The sequence below is a fragment of the Pituophis catenifer genome, unplaced genomic scaffold (assembly GCF_029215685.1).
Source record: "Pituophis catenifer annectens isolate HBS135680 unplaced genomic scaffold, rPitCat1.0.hap2 SCAF_2, whole genome shotgun sequence".
Taxonomy (NCBI): Eukaryota; Metazoa; Chordata; class Lepidosauria; order Squamata; family Colubridae; genus Pituophis; species Pituophis catenifer.
In genome coordinates, this window is record NW_027256882.1 from 36524688 (window position 1) to 36548384 (window position 23697).

General features: G+C 37.8%; 1 protein-coding gene across 1 annotated transcript; it reads left to right on the forward strand.

The window, feature by feature from the left end:
- Positions 1–6696: 6696 nt before the first annotated feature.
- LOC139310131 (vomeronasal type-2 receptor 26-like) lies at positions 6697–22354 on the forward strand. The gene is made up of 6 exons (XM_070934288.1): positions 6697–6897; positions 14001–14147; positions 15360–16193; positions 18954–19181; positions 20895–21021; positions 21453–22354. The coding sequence occupies exons 1-6, from the start codon at positions 6697–6699 to the stop codon at positions 22352–22354; spliced, it is 2439 nt and encodes an 812-aa protein (XP_070790389.1).
- Positions 22355–23697: the final 1343 nt, after the last annotated feature.

Sequence of the window (23697 nt, forward strand, 5' to 3'; positions counted from 1 at the left end):
GTTTCTTTGTGTTGGTGTTTATTTTTGTACAGTTTACATGCAGCATAAAATCACATACTTTGAAGTAATGTTTCATGTCTTGTCACTTATCTTTCTTCATTCCATGAGAATTTTGAATTATAAAAATTATAATAATTGAGTATTAAAGTTGCTAAAATAACTCAAACTATCTGAAATAATCATATCCTTCAATTGTCCTAATCTGAATTCATATTATGACATTAATAAAAGTTCTGGAACCAGGACAGATAAACTGTGACTAGAGATGTTCTGATATGGTTTTAGATTAAATTGAAGACTATGGCTAATGATGTGTGTTTTTATTACTATATAGGTTGATGTGCTGGTGTTATATGTTACTTTCTGGGGTGATGTTCTGACTTTGTTTTTAAAAAAATAGATAATACTGGATATATTTGATTGATCTCTTCTGGCTCAATAATGTAAGATCATTCATAGGTAGATAAATGAGATAGACAAATGAGAGAGATAGATAGATAGATAGATAGATAGATAGATAGATAGATAGATAGATAGGATACATGGATGGGAGATATCAAGAATGAGAAAAACAGAGAGACAGATAACATTCTATACAGTATATTAAGAATAGATAAAATATCAATATGAACATTGGAGCAACTTTAATTTATTTCTCTGTCCCTTTGAATAAATTAATAAATTAATGAGACAAATTATTATTTTTAACAGTCTTCAGTCAAAAGAAAAATATGTACAGATCTGAATGATTGGGGGGGAAATCATGTAGACATGCTATGACAATGAAGATGTGCTTATGAGAATTAAAATTGGTTCCTGTTTTTTATCCATGTCCATATCCATTTCAATATCCATTTACATTTCCATATACTGTACATACAGTAGCATACAGTGGTTTGTATATACAAAGCACTGTGAAGTGTTATATAAGTCTGCTATTGCTATTGCTATCATGAAGAAGTCAATAACGGGCCATTGTTTTAGATTAATGCCCAAGGGAATTTTGACTTGATCTTCTTTGTAAACATTAAGACTGATAGTCTCTTCTACATTTTGAAAGATACAAGATATTTAACAGGGGGCTCCAATAGCAATAGCACTTAGACTTATATACCACTTCATAGTGCTTTACAGCCCTCTCTAAGGAGTTTACAGAGTCAGCATATTGCCCCCAATAATCTGGGTCCTCATTTTACCGAAATGGGAAGGATGGAAGGCTGAGTCAACCTTGAGCCTGGTGAGATTCGATCTGCCAAACTGCTGGCAGCCGGTGATCAGCAGAAGTAGCCTGCAGTACTGCATTTAACCACTGCATCACCATGGCTCATCATCAACAATAATAATAGGTTGTTCAATATGTCATGATCTGGAGTTAACTCATTCTGGAGTATCTAACCTTCATTGAAGAAGACGGCCTCATCCACACCAGACAAAATAAGAAGGAATTATAATGGCCCACTGCCTAGTTCAAGAGCGTTGAACTGTTTTTCCACATTTAAACCTTTACAATCTCAAGAATAAGTTTGGAGACTAAAAAACAATCAAACTTCCCTGAATTGTTTCTTTATCAACTCTCAAATTAGGATTATTCTCCTGAGTCAAAGAAAACTCTTTTCTCCAACGGCACACTTTTATGGCCAAGTCTCATTCCCAATTCCCCTTCTAATTATCAAAATCATGATTATTTATTCTCCTTTGAACAAGGTTTATGGGATTTCCACCACCACAATTAGTGGCCAATCAATGTGATAACAAATGGGATAGACAGCATGTGATAATCTGATTTGTAACAGCCTCCTGTGATGAGATCAGTGTTTGGGGTAAAGCTGGGCAAATACTGTAGCAGTCTGAAATTGCAGATAGCTCTTCCAAATCTGGGGGCAAACTGGACCTTCTTCACTGCTGTTGTGATCTTTTTGTGATCTCTGAGATTTAGCTCTGTGCTGAAGAAAGAACTCTAGGAAGGCTCTCCTGCAGTATACTGTATGTCAAATGTTGCTGCTGCTGCATATACAGCTTTTTCTGCTTCAGTTTCTGTCTCAAATTCCCTGTGCCAATATGCTGATAAAATGTCCATTTAGGGTGATCATAGAAGAAAAGGAGTGGTTCCATTACTACAAGCCAGGAGACTACTGGATTACGGGAATAATGTCTGCACTCGTAACTCCATTGTACCGATTTTCATTCTCCAAGCCTCCAACCCACAAACTGAAAAGGTAATTGTCAACTCATCCAAGGATCATCCACATACCTACTCTCATAACATTTCTCTTCTTAACTTATTTGCCTTTATAATACATTGCTTTCATATTTATTGTCTAACCATTGACAGAATATTATAATAATCAGATTCTTCCTTTCCCTTGATTGCAAATGTTAATCTATGTATCTTTTCTTTTATGTACTCTGAGGGCGTATGCACCAAGACAAATTCCTTGTATATCCAATCACACTTGGCCAATAAAGAATTCTATTCTATTCTATTCTATTCTATTCTATTCTATTCTATTCTATTCTATTCTATTCTATTCTATTCTATTCTATTCTATTCTATTCTATTCTATTCTATTCTATTCTGCACATTCTAATATTTTCTTAATCATATTTTCATCCATAGGGATCTCTTCACTTTTCCAATTTTGTGCAAATACAATTCTAGCTGCAGTTATTACATGAATAATCTAGTATACATTTTCTTTACTATAAACTTCTGGTAGAATCCCCAACAGGAATAGTCCAGGTTTTAAATTGATATGTTTCTGTGTCATCTTCTCCAACCACATACTTCCAATGTCTTTTCTGGGAATGATTTCCTTTCCCCTATTCCTCACCTTGAGAAAGGCAAGTCATTATTGCTCATCCCAATTTGCTTTAGAGGAAAGGCTCCTTGGGAACCTGATGATTTTGTAAATCACTTGCAAAGTTTCTTCCACAAATGTCAGCCTCAACACTGGGCAACACTGGGCAATGAATGACACGTTAAAATAGAGTGAGATCTCTGGTATTTTCTCCCTACTGTTTCTTTCCCTTCCTTACATTTATTCTATAATTCCTATCACCCTCTCTGCTCTTTCTTTCCACCCTTCAACACTTTTATCACTTTCGTGGCTTCCCTGTTCTTTCTGGTTTAGCTAAAAGGGATACTTTTTAAAAACCAAATTCAAGGAGGGGAGAGACTTTATGAGATAAGTTAATGTTTACTCCAGGCCTTTCTGTCCTCTACCATCCCCCAGAGACCATTTAAGCTCACACCGACTGCTTCAGTGACTCCATCCAGCCACCTCATTCTCTGTCGTCTCCAGCACCATATTTCAAAGGCCTCAATTCTTTGGTGCTCAGCCTTCCTTATGGAAACCATGAGTATTTTGCAGCTAATCTCTAGGTCTAAGGAAGGCTTGCTAAATAGATATCCATCTTCAAATAGGTAATACCACTTGCTAATCTAGCACTGGAATCCCAACAGTTAGTCCTCTCCAGGGTGATATAACAGGAAGGAATCATATCATATGATCACAACCTATACATGTACACTTGGTAGCATCCCTTAATAGCATTCTTGAGGATTGGAAAGAAAAGGATCTTATATAGTTTTTCTGTGTAATTTTTCCACTTCTTTTTAATCTCTTCTGCCTCTGTTAGGTCCCTACCGTTTTGGTCCTTTATTATGCCTATCTTTACATGAAACGTTCCCTTCATATCTCCAATTTTCTTGAAGAGATCTCTGGTCCTCCCTATTCTTTTGTTTTCTTCTATTTCTTTGCACTGTTCATTTAAGAAGGCACTCTTATCTCTTCTAGCTATTCTCTGGAATTCTGCATTCAATTGGGTGTATCTTTCTCTTTCTCCCTTGCCTTTCGCTTCCCTTCTTTCCTCAGCTATTTACAAAGCTTCCTCTGACAGCCATTTTGCTTTCTTGCCTTTCTTTTTCTTTGGGATGGTTTTAGTTGCTACCTCTTGTACAATGTTGCGATACTCCGTCCATAGTTCTTCAGGCACTCTGTCTATCAGATCTAATTCCTTAAATCTATTTGTCACCTTTACTGTATATTCATCAGAGATATGATTTAGTTCACACCTGAGTGGTATGATTTTAATTACATTTTACGGATTGTTGTGAATTGATATAAGTGATATATCAGCTTTATAAATAGGTAAGTGGATAAAATAAATGCTTTGGTTTTGCAAAAAAGTTTATTCTAAGAAGATTGAAACAGTTACAATAGTAAGAAACCTTCACACTTTCTTTTTGAGAAGAAGATGGTGTGGAGGTTTCTTGCTATTGTAACCATTTTCCTTACCTGGCTCCTAAACTATAAGAATAATTTTCCTCATTTTTTCCCTCCAAGTCATAATGTGGAGAAAAAGGCAGAATCAGTTCTGGTGATTTTGATAGCATTCCTTTGATCCTGACATAACAAGCTTGCTATCTCTCTCTGATACACACACACGCGCGCACACACACACACACACACACACACACACACACACACACATATATATATATAGGCAAGAAGCTCCTAGTAGTGTCAATGGGACTGTTGGCTGCACAGCATCCAAAGACAGATGCACATTCTAGACATTTAATATAATTTTGATATAAATTTGATTAATAATAAATAAATAGACTTATATTTCTCAAGGCTGTATCCCAGGGTTACCACAGCAGCCGGAGGAGAGTGATCTCTACAACCCACAAAATTGCTCTGTTGGTGAATGTGATTGATGATATACCATTGGGGAAGGAGGAAAACAAGGTCATGATTGGGGCATTATTTATGTGGGGTCAGAATTGGCTTCACTTGGGAAAGTGCCTACATGAAGCTCCTAATGACTAACTGGATTTCTTTTGAAGCTTGGTTTGAGACTCATGATTTAATTAGGGCATCTGTCAGATCCCTGACACGAATAAAGAGAAGTTGATTATCTTTTTGGCATTGCACTATATAGATATAAAGCTACAGTAAATATGACATGCTTTCATGAAAATCCAAACTGAAGATTTATTTATTTCTTTATTGGAATTTGCCAAAGAAAAATGAGAACAAGAATAAGAGAATATAAATTCAATGACAGGGACGATAGCAGTTGTGAAATTCAAATTTTTTACTACCGGTTCTGTGGACTGGCTTGGTGGGCATGGCAGGGGAATGATGCTGCAAAATCCCCATTACCACTCCTCTCTGGGGCCAGCCAGAGGTGGTATTTGCCAGTTCTCCAAACTACTCAAAATTTTCACTACTGGTTCTCCAGAATCTGTCAGAACCTGCTGAATTTTACCCCTGGACGATAGACATATTAGTGCACTTACGCACACACTCTCTCTACTGACCACTTAAATATAATGTAAGTTCCATTGAACTCAACTTGAGACTGAAACTGTGGAAATTTGTAGCTGAGACAACTGAATCAGGTAGGGCATTCCAGACTTTGACAACAATTTACATGGTGCTTAAAGCAGTTGTTTGCACTCATATTATTGCGATTAAAACAGAAAAAGTCATTTACATGTAAAACATTATTACGTATAATTTTGTATTCAATATCTAGGCCTGAACGCAAGCGACACTGCTCCAAGTTATCCAAACCGAGAATTTCGAGCCTAGTAGCATAGGGAATTCCATTGTGTTCAGAAGAGTGCAAGACTTTTCTCGTGAAATACTTCTAAACCCTCTCAATTGTACTGATGTCAGATATATGGTGGGGAATCCAAACAGTTGAACAATACTCTAAGATTGGTTTAGCATAAGTTTCATAAGGTCTAATAAGCAAAACAATGTTTCCAGAAAAAAAAGCTTTGCCAAATTAACCTTACAACTCTTAATGCTTTTTTAGCAATGCTGTTACAGTGAGCTTTGGAGGATAGATCGTCAGAGATAAGTACTCCTAGGTCCTTAACAAGGTGAGGGTCATCTACTAGATCAATGCCACCTATCTCATACTTGACATTCTGATTACGTTTAAAAATATGTAAGACACAGCATTTATTACTGCCTCCCACCGGCCAGTTCGCTCCCACAGAGAGGGACTCCTCAGGGTGCCATCGGCCAAATTATGTCGACTGGTGACACCCAGGAGGAGACCCTTCTCTGAGAGAGCTCCTGCCCTTTGGAATGAACTGCCTCCGGAGATACGTAAGATCTCCAACCTCCATGTTTTTCGCTGTGCCCTCAAGACCCTGCTCTTCTGATAGGCAGGGCTGACTATGTAAATGAATTTTAATCTGGAATTTTAATTTTGGGGTTTTTAATCAAACTGGGCCAAAATTGTTTAATAATTTTAATAATTTTAAATTTTAATTTATGATGTTTGTATGTTTTTTATGTTTTTATTCTGGCTGTACACCGCCCTGAGTCCTTCAGGAGAAGGGCGGTATAGAAATAGAATTAAATAAATAAATAAATAAATAAATAAATAAATAAATAAATAAATAAATATTAATCGAAATTTGACCATTCAGACTCATAATCGTGATCACTTTGCAAAACAACAGAATTATCTGTAGAATTGAATAATTTTACGTCATCGGCAAAAAGAATGCAATTGCTTTTAAGTTGATCACATAAATCATTGATATAGAGCAAAATAAGATGATGAAATTTCTTATGTTGTAGTGAAAGCACCTTCTACAACATTCTGCCCTTCTTGTTGGCTGTTCATGAAGTCAACCAGAATTCAAGGCTCTTACCCAACATCACTATGGGCTACAACATGTATGAGAACTTTTTCAATGCAAGAATGACATATGAGGCCATGTTGGATGTGCTGTCTACAGGACAGGAGAACATCCCAAACTACAGATGTGGAAGACAAAAGAACCTGCTGGCGATTCTTGAAGAGATGGATTCTGAACTCTTTCATCATATTTCCAATTTCTTGAGCATCTATAAAATTCCACAGGTATAAAGCCAAATGAAACTAATTCCATGTTGTAAATTGTTCAGATTTGCCTAGAAAGCAGCACTTGTATATATTTCTCCAAATAAATTGAAAGTCAGAGAGTAAATATTAGAAGATTTGAAAGAATTGTTAATTCATAAGATATGTGTCTTTACATAAAGTGATGGGCTGCTGCAGGTTTCGATCAGTTCTAGCAAACCGGTGGTTCCGGCGATCAGTTATCCCTGCCCACCCTGTCCTATATTTCCCTGTTTCTCAGCTCAGCTGATTTGTGTGGCATGGTGGATTTCCATGTCTCAGCTGTTTTACTTACCGGGGCTTCCCTAGAAGGTAAGCTATAGAGCTTGATATTGGTGTATCTTGAGCTCTGTACACGAACGCAAAATGTGCGCTCACAGAACCAGTTGTTAAACCGGTTGCAGTCCACCACTGTATCTCTCTCTCTATATATACATACTTTGGCTTCGGGCCCTGTGGCCAGCAGGCCTCTGGTAGTAGAAAAAGTCTGGGTGTGACCATTGGGAATTTTGAAAATTATGACTTTTGAAAAGTAAGACTTTGTCATAGAATGTGTGAGGGTTGAATCAGTGACTTTTAAACATTTTGAAAATTTAGCGACCAATACAAAGGAGTTTTTTTTTCCCCATAGAATCATAGAATAAAAAGTCCAACTCCTTACACAGAGGAGGAATGGTCAGACCACTACAGACAAATTGCTGTCCAGGTTTTCCTTGAAAATAACCATCAGTGGAGCTCCAGGAGGCAGGCTGTTCCAACTCTTAATAACTCTCACAGTGAGGAATTCCTCATTTTTATAATGTTGAGACTGAAGTAAAAAAAATTGAAAGAAAGACATGAAAAAACAATGATTAGGTCAAGATAAGTAGAAGGCACCTCCAGAAAGCAGCTTTTACATATTTTCTCTAGTATATATATAAAAAATAGTGTACATAAAAACAGCTGAGCGTCAAAGATCTGAGGCCTTTGTACTATGGTCGCTTGGACTGCAAGGTGATCAACCGGTTAGTCCTAGAGCAGGGATCCCCAAACTTTTGGACCTCAGGGACCACTAAATTCATAATTTTAAATCCCGTGGACCACTAATATGATCTGCCTAATGACTGGCTGGGTGGGTGTGGCCAACTTGATGTCACTCACATTGAGGGGCACCTTGCCAGCCTCTACTTGCCACTCCTCGCCTACCCGCCTGGGCTCCTTAGGGCCCCAACAGGAAGCAGTTGTTGGAGCTAAGCAGCCACCATGAGAAAGAGTTGGCAAAACATCTGGCTCAGTTCAAATTGGATCTGACTGAGAAGGAGGTTCAGCAGAACACCTCACTGAGGACTACGAACATAGGCTTTTCAAGCAGAGGCAAGACCTGCGGGAGTACAAGGCCAGTTACCGACACCTGGAGGCTCTGCAGGCTAAGATGGTCAGCCAATTTATTTATTTATTTTATTTTATAAAATCTCCAAGGACTCAGGGCGGCTCACAACGACAATCGACCCAGTGACTGTAAAAACAACAAATACACATAAAAAATTTCAAAAAAGTATTTTTTTTAAAAAAGTTAAAATATACTACCCCATCAGTCCAGGGCAGGGGACATAAATAGCCAGGTTTTCAATTCTTGGCAGAAGGTATGAAGGTCAGGGGCTAGCCGGAGCTCCAAGGGAAGTTGATTCCAAAGGGTGGGGGCGCTCACAGAGAAGGCTCTACCCCTGGGGGTCGCCAGCCGACATTGTCTAGCCGACGGCACCCTGAGTAGGCCCTATCTGTGAGAGTGTACTGGGGAATGGGAAATTGACACTGGTTGCAGGTGGTCCAACAAATAGCCTGGACCTAAGCCATGAAGGGCTTTATAGGTTAACACCAGCACCTTGAATCTCACCCGGAGGGCAACCGGCAACCAATGCAAGCTGCGCAGGAGTGGTATAATATGGGAGTATCAGGTCCCTCCCACAACAACCCGCATGGCTGCATTCTGCACCAGCTGAAGCCTCCAGGTGGTCTTCAAGGGCAGCCCCAGGTAGAGAGCATTGCAGTAGTCAATCCGGGAAGTGACTAGCACATGAGTGACTGTGTGTAGGGCATCTCGGGCCAAGTATGGGTGCAACTGGCGCACCAGGCGAACCTGGACAAATGCCCCCCTGGTCAATTCCAGACCATGATGCAGTCTCACTGGAACAAGGCCCTCCGGCTCTTCGCCACCAGTGGCACTCCCCTCCAGCCTTCGCCCAAACCCCGCACCAGGAGGCTGAAACAGACCCCAAGTCGGAATTTCTTCCCCCCTCTGACCCACACAAGAAGACCCCAAAGGGGGAGATTCTCTGCAGCAACACAAACATTCATTGCATGTATTTGTCCCAGGGGCCATAGTTTGAGGACCCCTGATTTAGTGCAATATAAAAAATGCAAATAATTTTTCTGAGGACCACCAAAATTTTCTCATGGACCACCAGTGGTCCATGGACCATCAGTTGGTGACCACTGTCCTAGAGGAGATCAACCCTGACTGCTCTTTAGAAGGCCAGATCCTGAAGATGAAACTCAAATACTTTGGCCACCTAATGAGAAGGACTCACTGGAGAAGAGTCTAATGCTAGGAATGATTGAGGGCAAAAGAAGAAGGGGACAGAGTTATACCACTAACTCCATTTTCACTGGCAGAGGCACTGTGGGCTGGTCCTTTGCTATTTCAAGGACAGCCCCACAGGCCAGATCTAAGCACCCTGCAGGCCAGATCTAGCCCTCAGGCCTTGAGTTTGATACCCCTGGACTAGGGTCTCCTGCTTGAGCAGATGGTTGGACTAGAAGACTTTCCAGCTCTATTCTGATTGACTAATTGACTGAGTGGATGGGTGACCCACAGAGTTATAATGTGACAGAAGGGTGTGCTCTATGAGGACCACCAATGAACATCACCCACAGATAATTCAGAGCTCCCTGGTTTCAAAGGCAGCATACAAGACAACAGGACAGAACATCAAGAGAACCAGCAAAATGCATGCAGTTATCATTTGAAACATCTCTCAGCAGTGTGGAAAGGCCCTTAGATTTACCATCTGACTTTTATCATTAAAACTGGCACAAACTACTGTTGGAAGAAATATCCTTCTGGGTTCAGTTCCAAGGTGGGAGGAAAGACGCAGGATTCAAGGAAGTTGCTTGGAAAGATGGTATTAATGGTGGACAGGATCATTTGCTTTGATGATGTTGGGTGACGAAAAAAAGGGAAGAGATGGTGTGAGTGACTGAGTTTTATGCCCTCTCCAGGCTTTTGAATTTGAGCTTTATTATTTATCTTCTTTTTTTTTTGAAAAAAACTTTTTTTAAACAAATATTAAAAAAACAAATAAAAAACCATCTTCAATTACAAATACAAACAATGTGTCGGTTGGTTACAAGTCTTTTGTGCATCTTCACCCTATTCAAAATTTGGGTTAATTTGTATTATACCGTTCATTTTATCCTCTTATATTGTTCCAATAATAGTATATCTTTATATTATATTTTATATAATTCTACATTATTTGTATTAGAAAGATCTCTACCATATTTCATTTCCATATCATTTTATCTAATCATTGATAAAATAGGTCCCATATCTTATAGTATTGTTTATCTTCTTGTTCTTTAATTTCAAATGTCAATTTACTCATTTCTGCACATTTCATTATTTTCTCAATAACTTCTTCTTGCATTGAGATTTTCTCATTTTTCCAATTTTTAGCAAACAGAATTCTAGCCGCTGTTAATACATGCACAATCAAATATCTTGATCCTCTATTGTATATTTCAGGTACAATCCCCAATAAAAAAAATCTCTGGTTTAAAATCTATGTGTTTTTGTGTCATTTTTCCCACCCATGTGTGAATTTTAGTCCAGTATCTTTTAGCTTCTACACACGTCCACCACATTTGGTAATATGAGCCCGGTATCTGATGACATTTCCAATATTTTTCAGATTTATTCTTGAACATTCTGGCTATCCTCGTCGGGGGTAAATGCCACCTCTAAAACATCTTATACAAATTTTCTTTATATGCAGTTGACATTGTCATTTTATAATTTTGCAACCACCATTTTTGCCATTTCTCTAAGTCAATTCCATGACCAAAATTTTTCCCCCAAGCAATCATTGTTTCTTTAACTTGTTAATCTTCCAATTTAACCTCTAATAAATATCCATATAGTTTTTTAATTATGTTTTCATCAGTACCTGTTAAGATTTTTACTAAACTATTCAAATTATTATAAAAACCTTCTGTCTTATAATTTTTATCGTGTCTAGACTGTATTTGCAAATAAGAAAACCAATTCATCTTTATACTTTGTACTTCTAATTCTTGCATAGATTTAAGTTCACCCTTTTCATTCAGTAATTCACTATATCTGACAATTTGTTCCTTTCTAAATATTATTGAATATGAGAATGCTTCAATAGATGATAACCAGACTGGAATTTTTAAATAATGTTGTCTTTTTATCTTCTCCCAGTTTAATAGCAAAGCATCTCGTTAAGCATTCCTTAGCATTATCCATTCTTTGATCCACATCAAACTTGTCGCTTGATAATATAGTTCCCAACTAGGCAAGCCAAAACCTCCTTGCATTCTAGCATCTTGCAACAACTTTAGTTTTAGCCTCGCTTTTTTACCCTGCCAAATGTATTTCATCACTATTTTATTCAAATCTTCAAAATAATCTTTCCCCAATCTGATTGGAATTCTCTGGAACAAGTACAGAATTCTAGGCTATATATTCATCTTAATCATTCATATTCTCCCTATCAATGACAGTTGTAAATTTTCCCACTTTGCCAAATCTGTCACTATCTGTTGCTTGAGTTTATTACAGTTATTCTCTTTAAGTGAACTACATCTTGCTGTCAGATATATCCCCAAGCACTTAACCTTATTTGTGACCTTCATCTTCGATACTTCCACCAATTCTTCTTTTTGTTTTATTAACATATTTTTTGTCAAAATCTTCATTTTGTCTTTATTTATTTTCAAACCAGCTACTTTTCCATATTCTCCTATCTTGTCAATCAATTTAGTTGTTGATTCTAATAATAAAAACCAGGTCATCAGCAAATGCTTGCAATTTGTATTCTTCCTTTTGGATCTTCATTCCCTTTATATCTTTATCTTCTCTAATATTTCTGTTTAGCACTTCTAATGTTAATACAAACAATAAAGGTGACAGTGGACAACCTTGTCTCGTACCTTTTTTTATTTCAATAGACTCTGTCAATTCTCCATTTATCATTACTTTTGCTGTTTGTTTGTAGTATATGGCTTCTATGGCTTGAATAAATTTTCTGCTAAGGCCCATCTGTTCCAGCTGTAATAACACAAATTGTCAGTTTACATTATCGAAGGCTTTCTGAGCATCTAGAAATATCAAAGCCATTTGCTTTTCAGGATGTGCCTCGTAATATTCCAAAGTATCCAGAATTATTCTCATATTGTCCTTAACCTGTCTTTTTGGCAGAAACCAATTTTGATTGGAGTGTATAAAATTATTTAAATATCTTTTAAGTCTTTTTGCCAATACTGAAGCAAAGATTTTCTAGTCTGAGTTTAGCAGAGGAATAGGGCTATGATTCTTGATTTGTTGTGGGTCGGTGTCCTCCTTGGGAACAAGTGTAATATATGCTTCTGACCATGACTTGGGTAATTTCATTTTTAACATGACTTCATTCGTGACTTCTAACAATGTGAGATTCAGCGATTTCTGTAGTGTCTTATAATATTCCGCTGGAAATCTATCCGGACCTGGTGCCTTCCCATTCTTTTGTTTTTTAAGTACTTCAGTTAATTCCATCATTGTTATATTTTCTCCTAACATCATTTCAGTGTCTTTAGAAATCTTGGATAGATTCACCTTCTGTAGGTATTATTTAACACTTTCCTCCTCTATGTTCTCTTGCTTGTACAATTTTCTATAATAATCTTGTATATTTTCTTTCTTCTCTTTATTTCCATATCTAGTTTGTCCTTGGTCATCCAATAGTTGTATTATTTTTCTTGATTCTTTCTCTTTTTTCAGTTTGTATGCTAACCATCTACCTGGTTTATTTGCATCTTCAAAATAGTTCTGTTTAGCACTTGTAATTTTTTGTGCTAAGTCCTCTTTTTCTATTAGTCCCATTTTATGTTTAGTTATGTCCATTTTTATTTTAATGTCCTTTTTAGGGGAGATTTCTGTAATTCTTTTTCAAGTCTCTTGTATTCATCCTCTAATATTTTATAAGCTTGTCTTTTCTTATTATTTCTTTTCCTTGTATAATCTATAATCAGACCTCTAGCATAAGCTTTCATTGTATCCCAAAGGTTTTGCATTGATGTATCCTCTTTTCTATTTTCTTTAAAAAAAGAAGGCCAATTCTTTCTCCATTTTCTGTACAAAATCTTTTTCTTTTAATACTGTATTATTTAGAGTCCATCTAGATCTTCTCCTTTGTCCTTTCCATTTCATTGTCATTGGGTTATGATCTGCCCAGGTATTTGCTTCTATGTCAATTTCTTCTATATTAGAAGTCAATTCCCTTGTCATCCATACCATGTCTATTCTGGACCATGATAAATGTCTATTTGAATAAAAAGTATATTGTCTATTTTTTTGCATTTCTTTCTCTCCATACATATTTTAAGTTTATTTCCTCTATCATTTAAAAAAAAGTTTCAGAAGAGTCTTTTTACATTGCTTTGTCGTCTTCTGTGTGTTATAATTTAATTTCTCATCTACTATACCGTTGAAGTCTCCCATCATGCAAACATTATCATAGTCCAATTCAATTATTTTCATATATAATTTTCTATAGAAATTTTCTTGGTTATCGTTAGGTGCATATATTGCTATTAAAAGTATTTTCATATTGTTATCTGTTATTTCCACCATCAAAATTCTTCCATCCTCATCTGTATAAATTTGCTCCACTGGGATTGTGTCTCTAATATATAAAACAACTCCTCTTTTCTTACATTGTGGCAATGAAGTGAATATTTTCCCTAATTTTTGACGGTTGACTTTTGAAGATCATGTTACGACCGTGACCAGGGGGGCATTTGCCCAGATTTGTCTGGTGCCCCAGTTGCGCCCCTACCTGGACCGTGATGCCCTGTGCACAGTCACCCATGTGCTCGTCACCTCCCGGACCGACTACTGCAATGCTCTCTACATGGGGCTGCCCTTGAAGACCACCCAGAGGCTTCAGCTGGTGCAGAATGAGGCCGCACGGGTAGTAATGGGAGTGTCCTGACACTCTCATGTTACACCTCTCCTGCGGACCTACATTGGCTACTGGTTGCCCTCCAGGTGAGATTCAAGGTGCTGGTAATTGCCTATAAAGCCCTACATGGCTTAGGCCCGGGGTATCTGGCAGACCATCTGCGGCCAGCGACAGCTCCCCATTGCCCGGTGCGTTCCCACAGGAAGGGCCTCCTTGGGGTGCCATCGGCCAGACAATGTCAGCTGGTGATCCCTAGGGAGTGGGCCTTCCCTGTGGGTGCACCTACCCTGTGGAATCAGCTCCCCCTGGAGCTCTGGGTGGCTCCTAACCTCCGCTCTTTCTTCCGTGACCTTAAAACTTGACTCAGCCTTCCATCCTTTCTAAGGTAGATTGAGGACTCAGTTTGTGGGGGCAATAAGCTGACTTTGTATAAATATACAAAAGGATGAAGGCTATTGCTTAACGCATTGTAAGCCGCCCTGAGTCTCCGGAGAAGGATGGCATATAAATCAATTAAAAAAAAAAAAAACATGGTTATTCTGCCTGGCTGGTTTGGACTGAAGGGGGTTTTAAAAGGGATTTTAATTGTCTTCCTATAATCTTATTGGGTATTTTAACACTGATTTGGCTTGTTTTTATTGTTGTGAGCCGCCCTGAGTCCCCTCGGAGATAGGGTGGCATACAAATTCAAATAATAAATAAATAAATTTTGGTTGTACCAATATTTATTCATGTTGCTTTTTAATATGCACTTCTTGTAGACAAATTATATCAAACTTTAATTTTTCTAATTTATGAAATATCATCAGCTAAATTAAGTCCATTTTATGTTCATTATAATCAGTTTTTCTCTCTTCCATGTTTATATATTATATTTGAGCTTTAATCTGCTTGGTTGTCAGACTCCGATGGGGCCATACAGGGGCAACTCTATGGGTTGTGTTTTGACTCCATGTTTGGTTGAGCCTTGCTGGATGGTGATGTAATGAAAGGGCTTTGGGATTGCTATTATGGTTCTGCCTGAAGAAGGTAGATATTGTTATGTAGAATAGACTGGCTCAGGCCTTAATGACCCATTGACAAAAGTGGGGGGGGCTGAGTTTCTGCCTCCCTTTTATGGGAAATATTCTTCCCTTTTAATATATCCTAAAATATCTCATTTTCCTAGGATAGGGTGGGTGCTAACCTCCTACACTACCAATAACTTCTCTTTCATCTTAGATCAACTATAATGTCATCAACCAGACGGCTGAGCAAAATCATCGTTTTCCTTCTTCATATCGGATGAGCCCAAATAAAGAACCTCCTTACTCAGCAATTGTCCAGCTGCTCCTGCAGTTCCAATGGACGTGGATCGGCCTCCTCTCTCAGGACAATGAAATAGGAGAAAAATTCAAAAGACGCTTAGAAGTTCTAGCTCTAAAAAATGGGATTTGCATTGTCCTCTCAGGAACTGTCCCAGAAGCAAATATGCAGATAAGTGCTGGAGAAACTCACATTCAAGAAAAAAGGGAAAAGTTCCTTTCTCTTATCAACAGTCAAATACAAATTATAGTATTCCAACTGGATTTTCAGGCCTCAGGAATGTTAGCAGTAATATTACAAATAATTGATACGACTAATACATCCATTGTGGGAAGGGTGTGGATTGCAACAACTTTGACAGTTTTAAGTGTAGGTAGTTTTGACCTCTTGGTTGATCTGCAAAATAAAAATGCTTTGTTTTCCTTCCACATCCAGACAAAGAGAAGGACTCAGTATTATGACAAATCTTATGCATCCATGGTCTTATTGTATGGAAAGAAAGTGTTCCAATGTTCTTATTCAAGTCCTGTGTTATCTAAGAAAGTTTGGAAAAAATGCAGAGAAAAAGAGAATTGGGAATTCCCACCCAATGATGTGATTGCAAGAATCCTGTCTCAGGATTCCTCCAGTATTTCCCAAATAATTCAAATTGTGGCCTGGGTCCTCAGTGCTGCCTCCTCCTCCCAACAGAGTAAGAGGAGAATGCAAGTTGGAGACCATCAACTACCCCAGATTGTACAGCCATGGCAGGTAAGTCTTCTCCCTTGAGGTTCCATTGATTCTCCCTTTCCAATTCCTCAATATTAAAATAGATGTAGAAAGGGGTGAGATATTCCAAAGAACAGTTGCCCAGTTTGTGGTATTTGAGAGTGGGTGTCAATCCTGAAACTGACTTGACTGTGGCCATTTTGATGCTTCAGTGTTGCTACACTGGAGCTGAGAGGTAGAGAGGGAGGGGGGAATAGATATAGCTGGAGTTTTGTAGCCAAAACAAAATACTTTTTCCTGGGAACGAAATTAATTCCCACTGATGGCCGGAGGGAGGATGAGTAAAATCACCAGGAAACCAGATGACACCTTGATTGGACCATGTGACTGATTGTTTGGAGAGAGGAGGAAAACTTTTACTTTAATTAGGTGAAAACTGTGGGAACATTTAGAGTCAGTTTTCACCAGCCTATGCCTCTATGATATGTCCAATAAAACTGATATTTGAGGAACCTGCTTGCCTCAGAGTCCTGTTTGCTATGGGCGTATTACTTGGAACCCTGATGGAACCCTGAGTGACTTACATTTTGGTACAAAAAAAAATTAATATTCATCATATTTGCTACAGTTGCCAAGCATAATGTATATAATTCTCGTAATATTACACATATTTTGTTGAATTATAATCTTACATTATTAGTTATTCCATATTTCAATATTTTATTTTTATGCCAATCACCATATTCTGAGTGTCATTCCTTTTACTGCAAATAAAATATTAATAATTATATTTGTTATAATTAATAAGCTTTTAGGGTTTTAACAGGGTTTATATTTAACAGGCTTTTATGGTTCTAATAGTAATACACATATTTATGCTCAACTCTAATCCTCTATTATTTAATTATTCAATATTTCAATATTTTATGTTGAAGGCAAGCAGGCATGTGTAGGCCACCAGGGATGATTGCTACTGGTTCAGTGAATTGATGCCAATCATCCCTACCGGTTCTCCAAAACCGGTCCAAACCAGTAGGATTTTACCCCTGCTGTAACTGTTCTTGGTGTGTTTCAGCCTTCAGCCCCCTAATCATTTTTGTTGCTCATCTCTACAATCTTTCCAGAGGTTCAATACCTTTTTTATATTGTGTTGACCAGAACTGGATGCAGTATTCGAAATATGGTCTTACTAAGGCTTCGTAAAGCAATATTAGAACTTCATGGGATCTTGATTCTATCCCTTTATTAATACAGCTTGGATTGCATTGGCATTTTTGTCTGCTGCCACACATTGTTGGCTCATTTTTAAGTGATTGTCCACTAGGACTCCAAAATCCTACTCACAGTTGCTGGCATTAAGCCAAATTTCACGTAGTCTGTACCTATACTGTTGGTTTTTCTTGCCTAAGTATAAAACCTTACTTTTATCTAATTTGAATTTCATTTTGTTAGATAGGGGCCCATGTTCAATTTGTCAAGATCTTTTTGGATCATGACCTTGTCTTCTGGGGTGTTGGCTATTCCTGCCAGCTTAGTGTCATCTGCAAATTTGATCAGTTACCCCTCAATTCCCTCACCTAGATCATTTTTGAAGATATTGAAGGGTGCTGGGCCTAAAATGGAAACTTGGGGTTCCCTGTTGCTTACTTCCCTCCACATGGATGAGGTTCCCCAGAGGACTACATGTTGAATATAATTTGTTAGCCAGTTACAAGACCACCTGATGGTGGTGGTGTTATCTATTCCATGTTTTCAAGAATGTGAGATAATGAATTATTTGGATGAGGGGATAGATGGGAAACTCATCAAATTTGCAGATGACACCAAGCTGGCAGGAATAGCCAACACTCAGGAAGATAGGCTTAAGATACAGAAGGATCCTGACAGACTTGAACATTGGGCACTATCTAACAAAATGAAATTCAATAGAGAAAAAAGTAAGGTTCTACATTTAGGCAAGAAAAACAAAGTGCACAGGTACAGTATATGTGGTACCTTGCTCAACAGTAGTAATTATGAGAGGGATCTTGGAATCCTAGTGGATAACCATTTAAATATGAGCCAGCAGTGTGCAGCAGCTGCCAAAAAAGCCAACACAGTTGTAGGCTGCATAAACAGAGGGATAGAATCAAGATCACAGGAAGTGTTAATAACACTTTATAATTCCTTGGTAAGGCCATACTTGGAATACTGCATCCAGTGTTGGTTGCCATGATGTAAAAAAAGAGCAGAGAAGAGCAACAAAGATGATTAGAGGACTGGAGGCTAAAACATATGAAGAACGGTTGCAGGAAATGGTTATGTCTAGTTTAATGAAAAGAAGGACTGGGGAGACATAATAGCAGTGTTCCAATATCTCAGGGGCTGCGACAAAGAAGAGGGAGTCAGGCTATTCTCCAAAGCACCTGAGGGTAGGACAAGAAGCAATGGGTGGAAACTAATCAAGGAGAGATGCAACCTAGAACAAAGGAAAAATTTCCTGAGAAATTTCTCTTCTTTTCTTTTCTCTTCTTTTCTTTTCTCTTCTCTTCTCTTCTCTTCTCTTCTCTTCTCTTCTCTTCTCTTCTCTTCTCTTCTCTTCTCTTCTCTTCACTTCACTTCACTTCACTTCACTTCTCTAAATATTTGAAAAAAAGCTGTAAATTCCTGGCGAATGACTGGAAGAACCTTCCCATGAAATGCTGAATCAATTTGTTTCAGACTGTAGTGGTGATTTGAACAGGTTGAATTATTCAGAGTAACTCCAATCCAGAATAACATTGAATAAAGGCTCAAATTGGAATGTTTTTTTTTTTCCTGCAGCTTCATAAATTCCTGAGAAACTTCCAACATCACAATATTTCCATAGATGGGATTTCTTTTGAAGAAAATGGAGTTCCTGTTGGTGACTTTGATATCATGCAGTGGACATCTGTTTTGAACAAATCAGACATGGGGGTGAAAATTGGGAATGTAGAAAGACAAGCCTCCTCGGAAGTCAAGATTTCTGTCAATCAAAGTGCCATCCAATGGCCAACTTTATTTAACAAAGTAGTTGAGGCTGCTTGGATTTTGCTCTTCTATTTATCTCCATATGTGGAATTTTTTCTCCTTAGAAATAATTCTTATTGAGGCCAGTTGGGATAACTGCCAAATAAGAGAACTTAAAGCCTCATTAATTCATTGGATATTATTTTACTTTAGAGGTTTTACAATAATCTATCATACAATGGAACCTGCTGCATTGTATTGCTGGATTTGCAATCTACATTATTAAACTGAGATATGTTGCCATAATTTATAGTACATCAAATTATCTTGTTTTCAGTAAGAGAAAATCCAGAATGTCTATGGAGATTCAGTCATCCTGCTCACAGTTGTGCCAAAGGTACTTTTTCAAAAGGCACCTAGGCTTTGTTTTCCCTTGAAAATGTTTCACTTCTCATCCAAGAAGCTTCTTCAGTTCAGATTGAATGGTGGAGGATGAAAAGATTTGGAACTGCTGAAAAGAAAGTGTTGTAACCATAGTCATTTGCACTATTCACGTGACTCTGAGGGCAGAGATAAATTCCAAGTGGCCTCAACAACTTTCAGAAAGACTGCTAACGACCCAATGACTGTAAGGAATATGGATATTCCATACTCCACCATTCAGTCAGAACTGAAGAAGCTTCTGGAATGATAAGCGAAAAGTCTTCAAGGGAAAACAAAGATCAGTTGTCTTTTGAAAAAACACCTTTGGGAGAAAAATCCAGAATATGAAGGATTTAGACCACTGAATTGCATAAAAGAAAGATATCACTAAGAATGTGGCAAAGGAAATGAGGGCAGCTAAAAAAGTCATTTACAAATGATGATACAATGATCAGGAGAGAAAGATAGGGACTCTAGAGAAAGCTAGATGTTGGAGGTTTCCTGAGAAAGCAAAGATGGAGAAAATATATATACCATATTTTTTGGAGTATGAGACACCCCTCTTATAGGGGGACGTAAAATAATATTTCAATGTTTCTTTCTGTGATAATGTGGCTTGAATGTGTTGAAGATCAAAGGAAAGAGTAGTTGATATAAGGGAAATTAGATTATTTAAGTAGGTTAAGATAAAGTTAGAATATATGTATATAATAAGAAAGGGTCACCTTAAATGAGCTGTTAACAACAGAAAAATGATAGGTATATAAGTGTTGTCTGTTTTGTGTTTGTTTTAATGTGTTTAAAATAAGAAAACATTTTAATAAAAACAGACACCCCTCCCAACCATTGCATTTTTGCCCGCCCCAGACCCCTAGGAGCACTCTGCAGGCCTCCCAAATCCTTTGTGCATCCCTTTTTTTGGGAAAAACAGGCCCGTTTTTTGCAAAACGGGATGCAAAGGGGTTTGGGAGGCCTACAGCGTTCTCCTAGGAGTCTGGGGAGGACAAAAACTTTTTTTTCTTGTTTTCCCATCTTGGTATGTCTTAAAGTCCGAAAAATACGGTAAGCATTCTCATACATGCCCTAAGGAGAAACACCTTTTCCAATGGAACTACTTTCCTTTGGAAAAAAGAATGAGGAAATGAGTCTGTTTTGGGATCTACAATGGAGATTGATAGAGAAAGAGAATGACCTTTCATTGGCCCCTTGCAAGTAGAGTAATTAAAGTTCATACCATGACTTCTTGACTGATTTTACTCAATGTGGTCCTGAGCTTCTGGAAGACACTTGATTTCAGTAAATCCTTCTAATTCATGTATCACCCTGACTAATCTTTCTGTTTATGTTTAGATGGTGCCTTATTCAAGATGTACAGAAAGTTGCTCCCCAGGTTATGCCAAGCTTGTGAGAAAGGGAGCCCCAGTTTGCTGCTACGACTGTTCTCTGTGTGTGGAAGGAACATTCTCTGTACAAGAAGGTACAGTACGTGGCTCCAAAAACATTCAAGATACAATCAATATTCTATCTTGTTTTTTGGGGCGAGTATTTGATCAAGAAGTAAGAAAAACATTAAATTTCTTGAAGGCATCCACAAACTTCAAAGATTGGGCACTATCGCCAAATTTGGATAATGATGTAAGCATTAAAATAAATAATAAAAGTTTGCTGATTTCTACTGAGTTGCTACTTTCTTGCTTTGTTTTAGGAAAGAAGATTTGAGAACTGATAATCACATTCATCTTCATTCATTCATCTTTAAATAGAGTGTTAACTAATGTAGTATCGCATGGATATCCCTGGGCAGAAATATTATATTATTCTTTGAAAATGAAGTAATTGATTTCTGATGTGGTTTTCATGCTCCTAAAGCTGCAGAAACAAATTCATGCTAAGCATTTTTTTTCTCAGATGCAGCCCATTGTGAAAAGTGTCCAGATGACCAGTATTCCAATAAGAAGCGAGATCAGTGTGTCCCCAAAAATATAAGCTTCTTATCCTATCAAGAATTGTTGGGACTCATCCTGGCTTTCTTTGCCATCACTTTGTCCCTAACCACCGCCTTTATTCTGGGAATCTTCATGAAATACCGAGACACTCCCATAGTCAAAGCCAACAACTGTGAACTCACCTACATCCTCCTGGTTTCACTCCTGCTTTCTTTCTTGACCTCCCTTCTATTCATCGGTCGCCCCATGAAAATGACCTGTCTCCTTCGACAAACCATTTTCAGTATTGTTTTCTCAGTTGCTGTGTCTTCCTTGCTGGCCAAGACTGTCATGGTGGTGGTAGCCTTTCTGGCCACAAAGCCAGGCAGCAGCATGAGGAAATGGCTGGGGAAGAGTCTGGCCAACTCTATTGTTTTATCCTGCTCTGGTATTCAAGTAGGCCTCTGTATGATGTGGCTGGGAGTCTTTCCCCCATTCCCAGATTCTGACTTTCATTCCCAACCAGAACACATCCTGCTGCAGTGCAATGAAGGCTCTGTCACCATGTTCTACTCTGCTCTTGGCTACATGGGTTTTTTGGCTGCCATCTGTTTCTTGGTGGCATTTCTGGCTCGAAATCTGCCAGGGGCTTTTAATGAAGCCAAACTGATCACCTTCAGCATGTTGGTTTTTTGTAGCGTTTGGATCTCCTTTGTTCCCACATACCTGAGCACCAAGGGGAAATACATGGTAGCAGTGCAGATCTTCTCCATCCTGGCCTCTGGCCTGGGTTTACTGGGCTGCATCTTTATCCCCAAATGCTACATTATTATCCTGAGACCTGACATGAACACCAAAGAACATCTCATGATAAAAAATCATTAAGTCTCCTTTTGTTGGTGTTTATTTTTGTACAGTTTACATGCAACATGAAATCACATACTTTGAAGTAATGTTTCCTGTCTTGTCGCTTATCTTTCTTCATTCCATTTGAATTTTGAATTATAATAATTGAGTAGTAAAGTTGCTAAAACAACTCAAACTATCTGAAATAATCATATCCTTCAATTGTCCTAATCTGAATTCATATTATGACATTAATAAAATTTCTGAAACCAGGCCAGATAAACTATGACCAGAGATGTTCTGATATGGTTTTAGATTAAATTAAAGTCTATGGCTAATGATGATGTGTGTTTTTGTTACTATATAGATTGCTGTGCTGATGTTATATTTTATTTTCTGGGGTGATGTTCTGACTTTGTTTAAAAAAATAGTTAATTTCAAATATTATATATATATATTTGATTGATCTCTTCTGGCTCAATGATATAAGATCATTCATAGTTTGATAAATAAGATAGATAGATAGATAGATAGATAGATAGATAGATAGATAGATAGATAGATAGACATACATAGATGGGAAAGATCAAGAAAGAGAAAAAGAGAGTGACAGATAACATTCTACAGATTAAGAATAGATAAAATATCAACATGAACACTGGAGCAACTTTAATTTTTTTTCTCCGTCCCTTTGAATAAATTAATGAGACAAATTATTATTTTTGACAGTCTTCAATCAAAAGAAAAATATGTACAATTCTGAATGATTTTTTTTTTGGGGGGGGGAATCATGTAGCTATGATGTGACAATGAAGATGTGCTTATGAGTAATAAAATTGATTCCTGTTTTTTATCCATGTCCATATCTATTTCAATATCCATTTCTATTTCCATATACTGTACATACAGTGTCTGTTTCTCTCTGTGTGTGTCCTGCCAACCTAGCAATTCAAAAGCATGTAAATGCAAGTAGATAAATAGGTACCACTTCAGCGGGAAAGTAACAATGTTTCATGCACCTTCAATGCATAGTCATGCGAGCCACATGACCATGGAAGCATCTTCAGATAAAGGCTCTTCATTTGTGAATCAAAGATGAGCACTGCCCCTTGGGTTGGTCATGACTGACAGGGGAAATCTTTACCTATACCCACTTAAACCTTTACCTATAAATATATAAATATATTTTTGTGCATGTATCCTTTCTTTGTCTTTGTCTTTTTGTCAGTCAGCCCTTCGCTGTATTCCAAATTAGTAAAGCTACATCATATAAGTCAGTACTACTTTTATCTGACCTTGTCTTGGCAATGGTCTCTCAGTGCCATTTCCTCTGCCTTCTACACTCTCTTTTGATATAGAGAAAGCATTGGAAAAGCAAAGCA

What these genes read in the sequence shown, in the direction of transcription:
- LOC139310131 (XM_070934288.1), top strand. Translation starts at nt 6,697, where the DNA reads ATGGGCTACAACATGTATGAGAACTTTTTCAATGCAAGAATGACATAT. An exon ending in TGCAGAATGAGGCCGCACGG is followed by an intron (nt 14,148 to 15,359) that starts GTAGTAATGGGA and finishes CTTTCATCTTAG; the next exon opens with ATCAACTATAATGTCATCAA. An exon ending in AGATTGTACAGCCATGGCAG is followed by an intron (nt 16,194 to 18,953) that starts GTAAGTCTTCTC and finishes TTTTTCCTGCAG; the next exon opens with CTTCATAAATTCCTGAGAAA.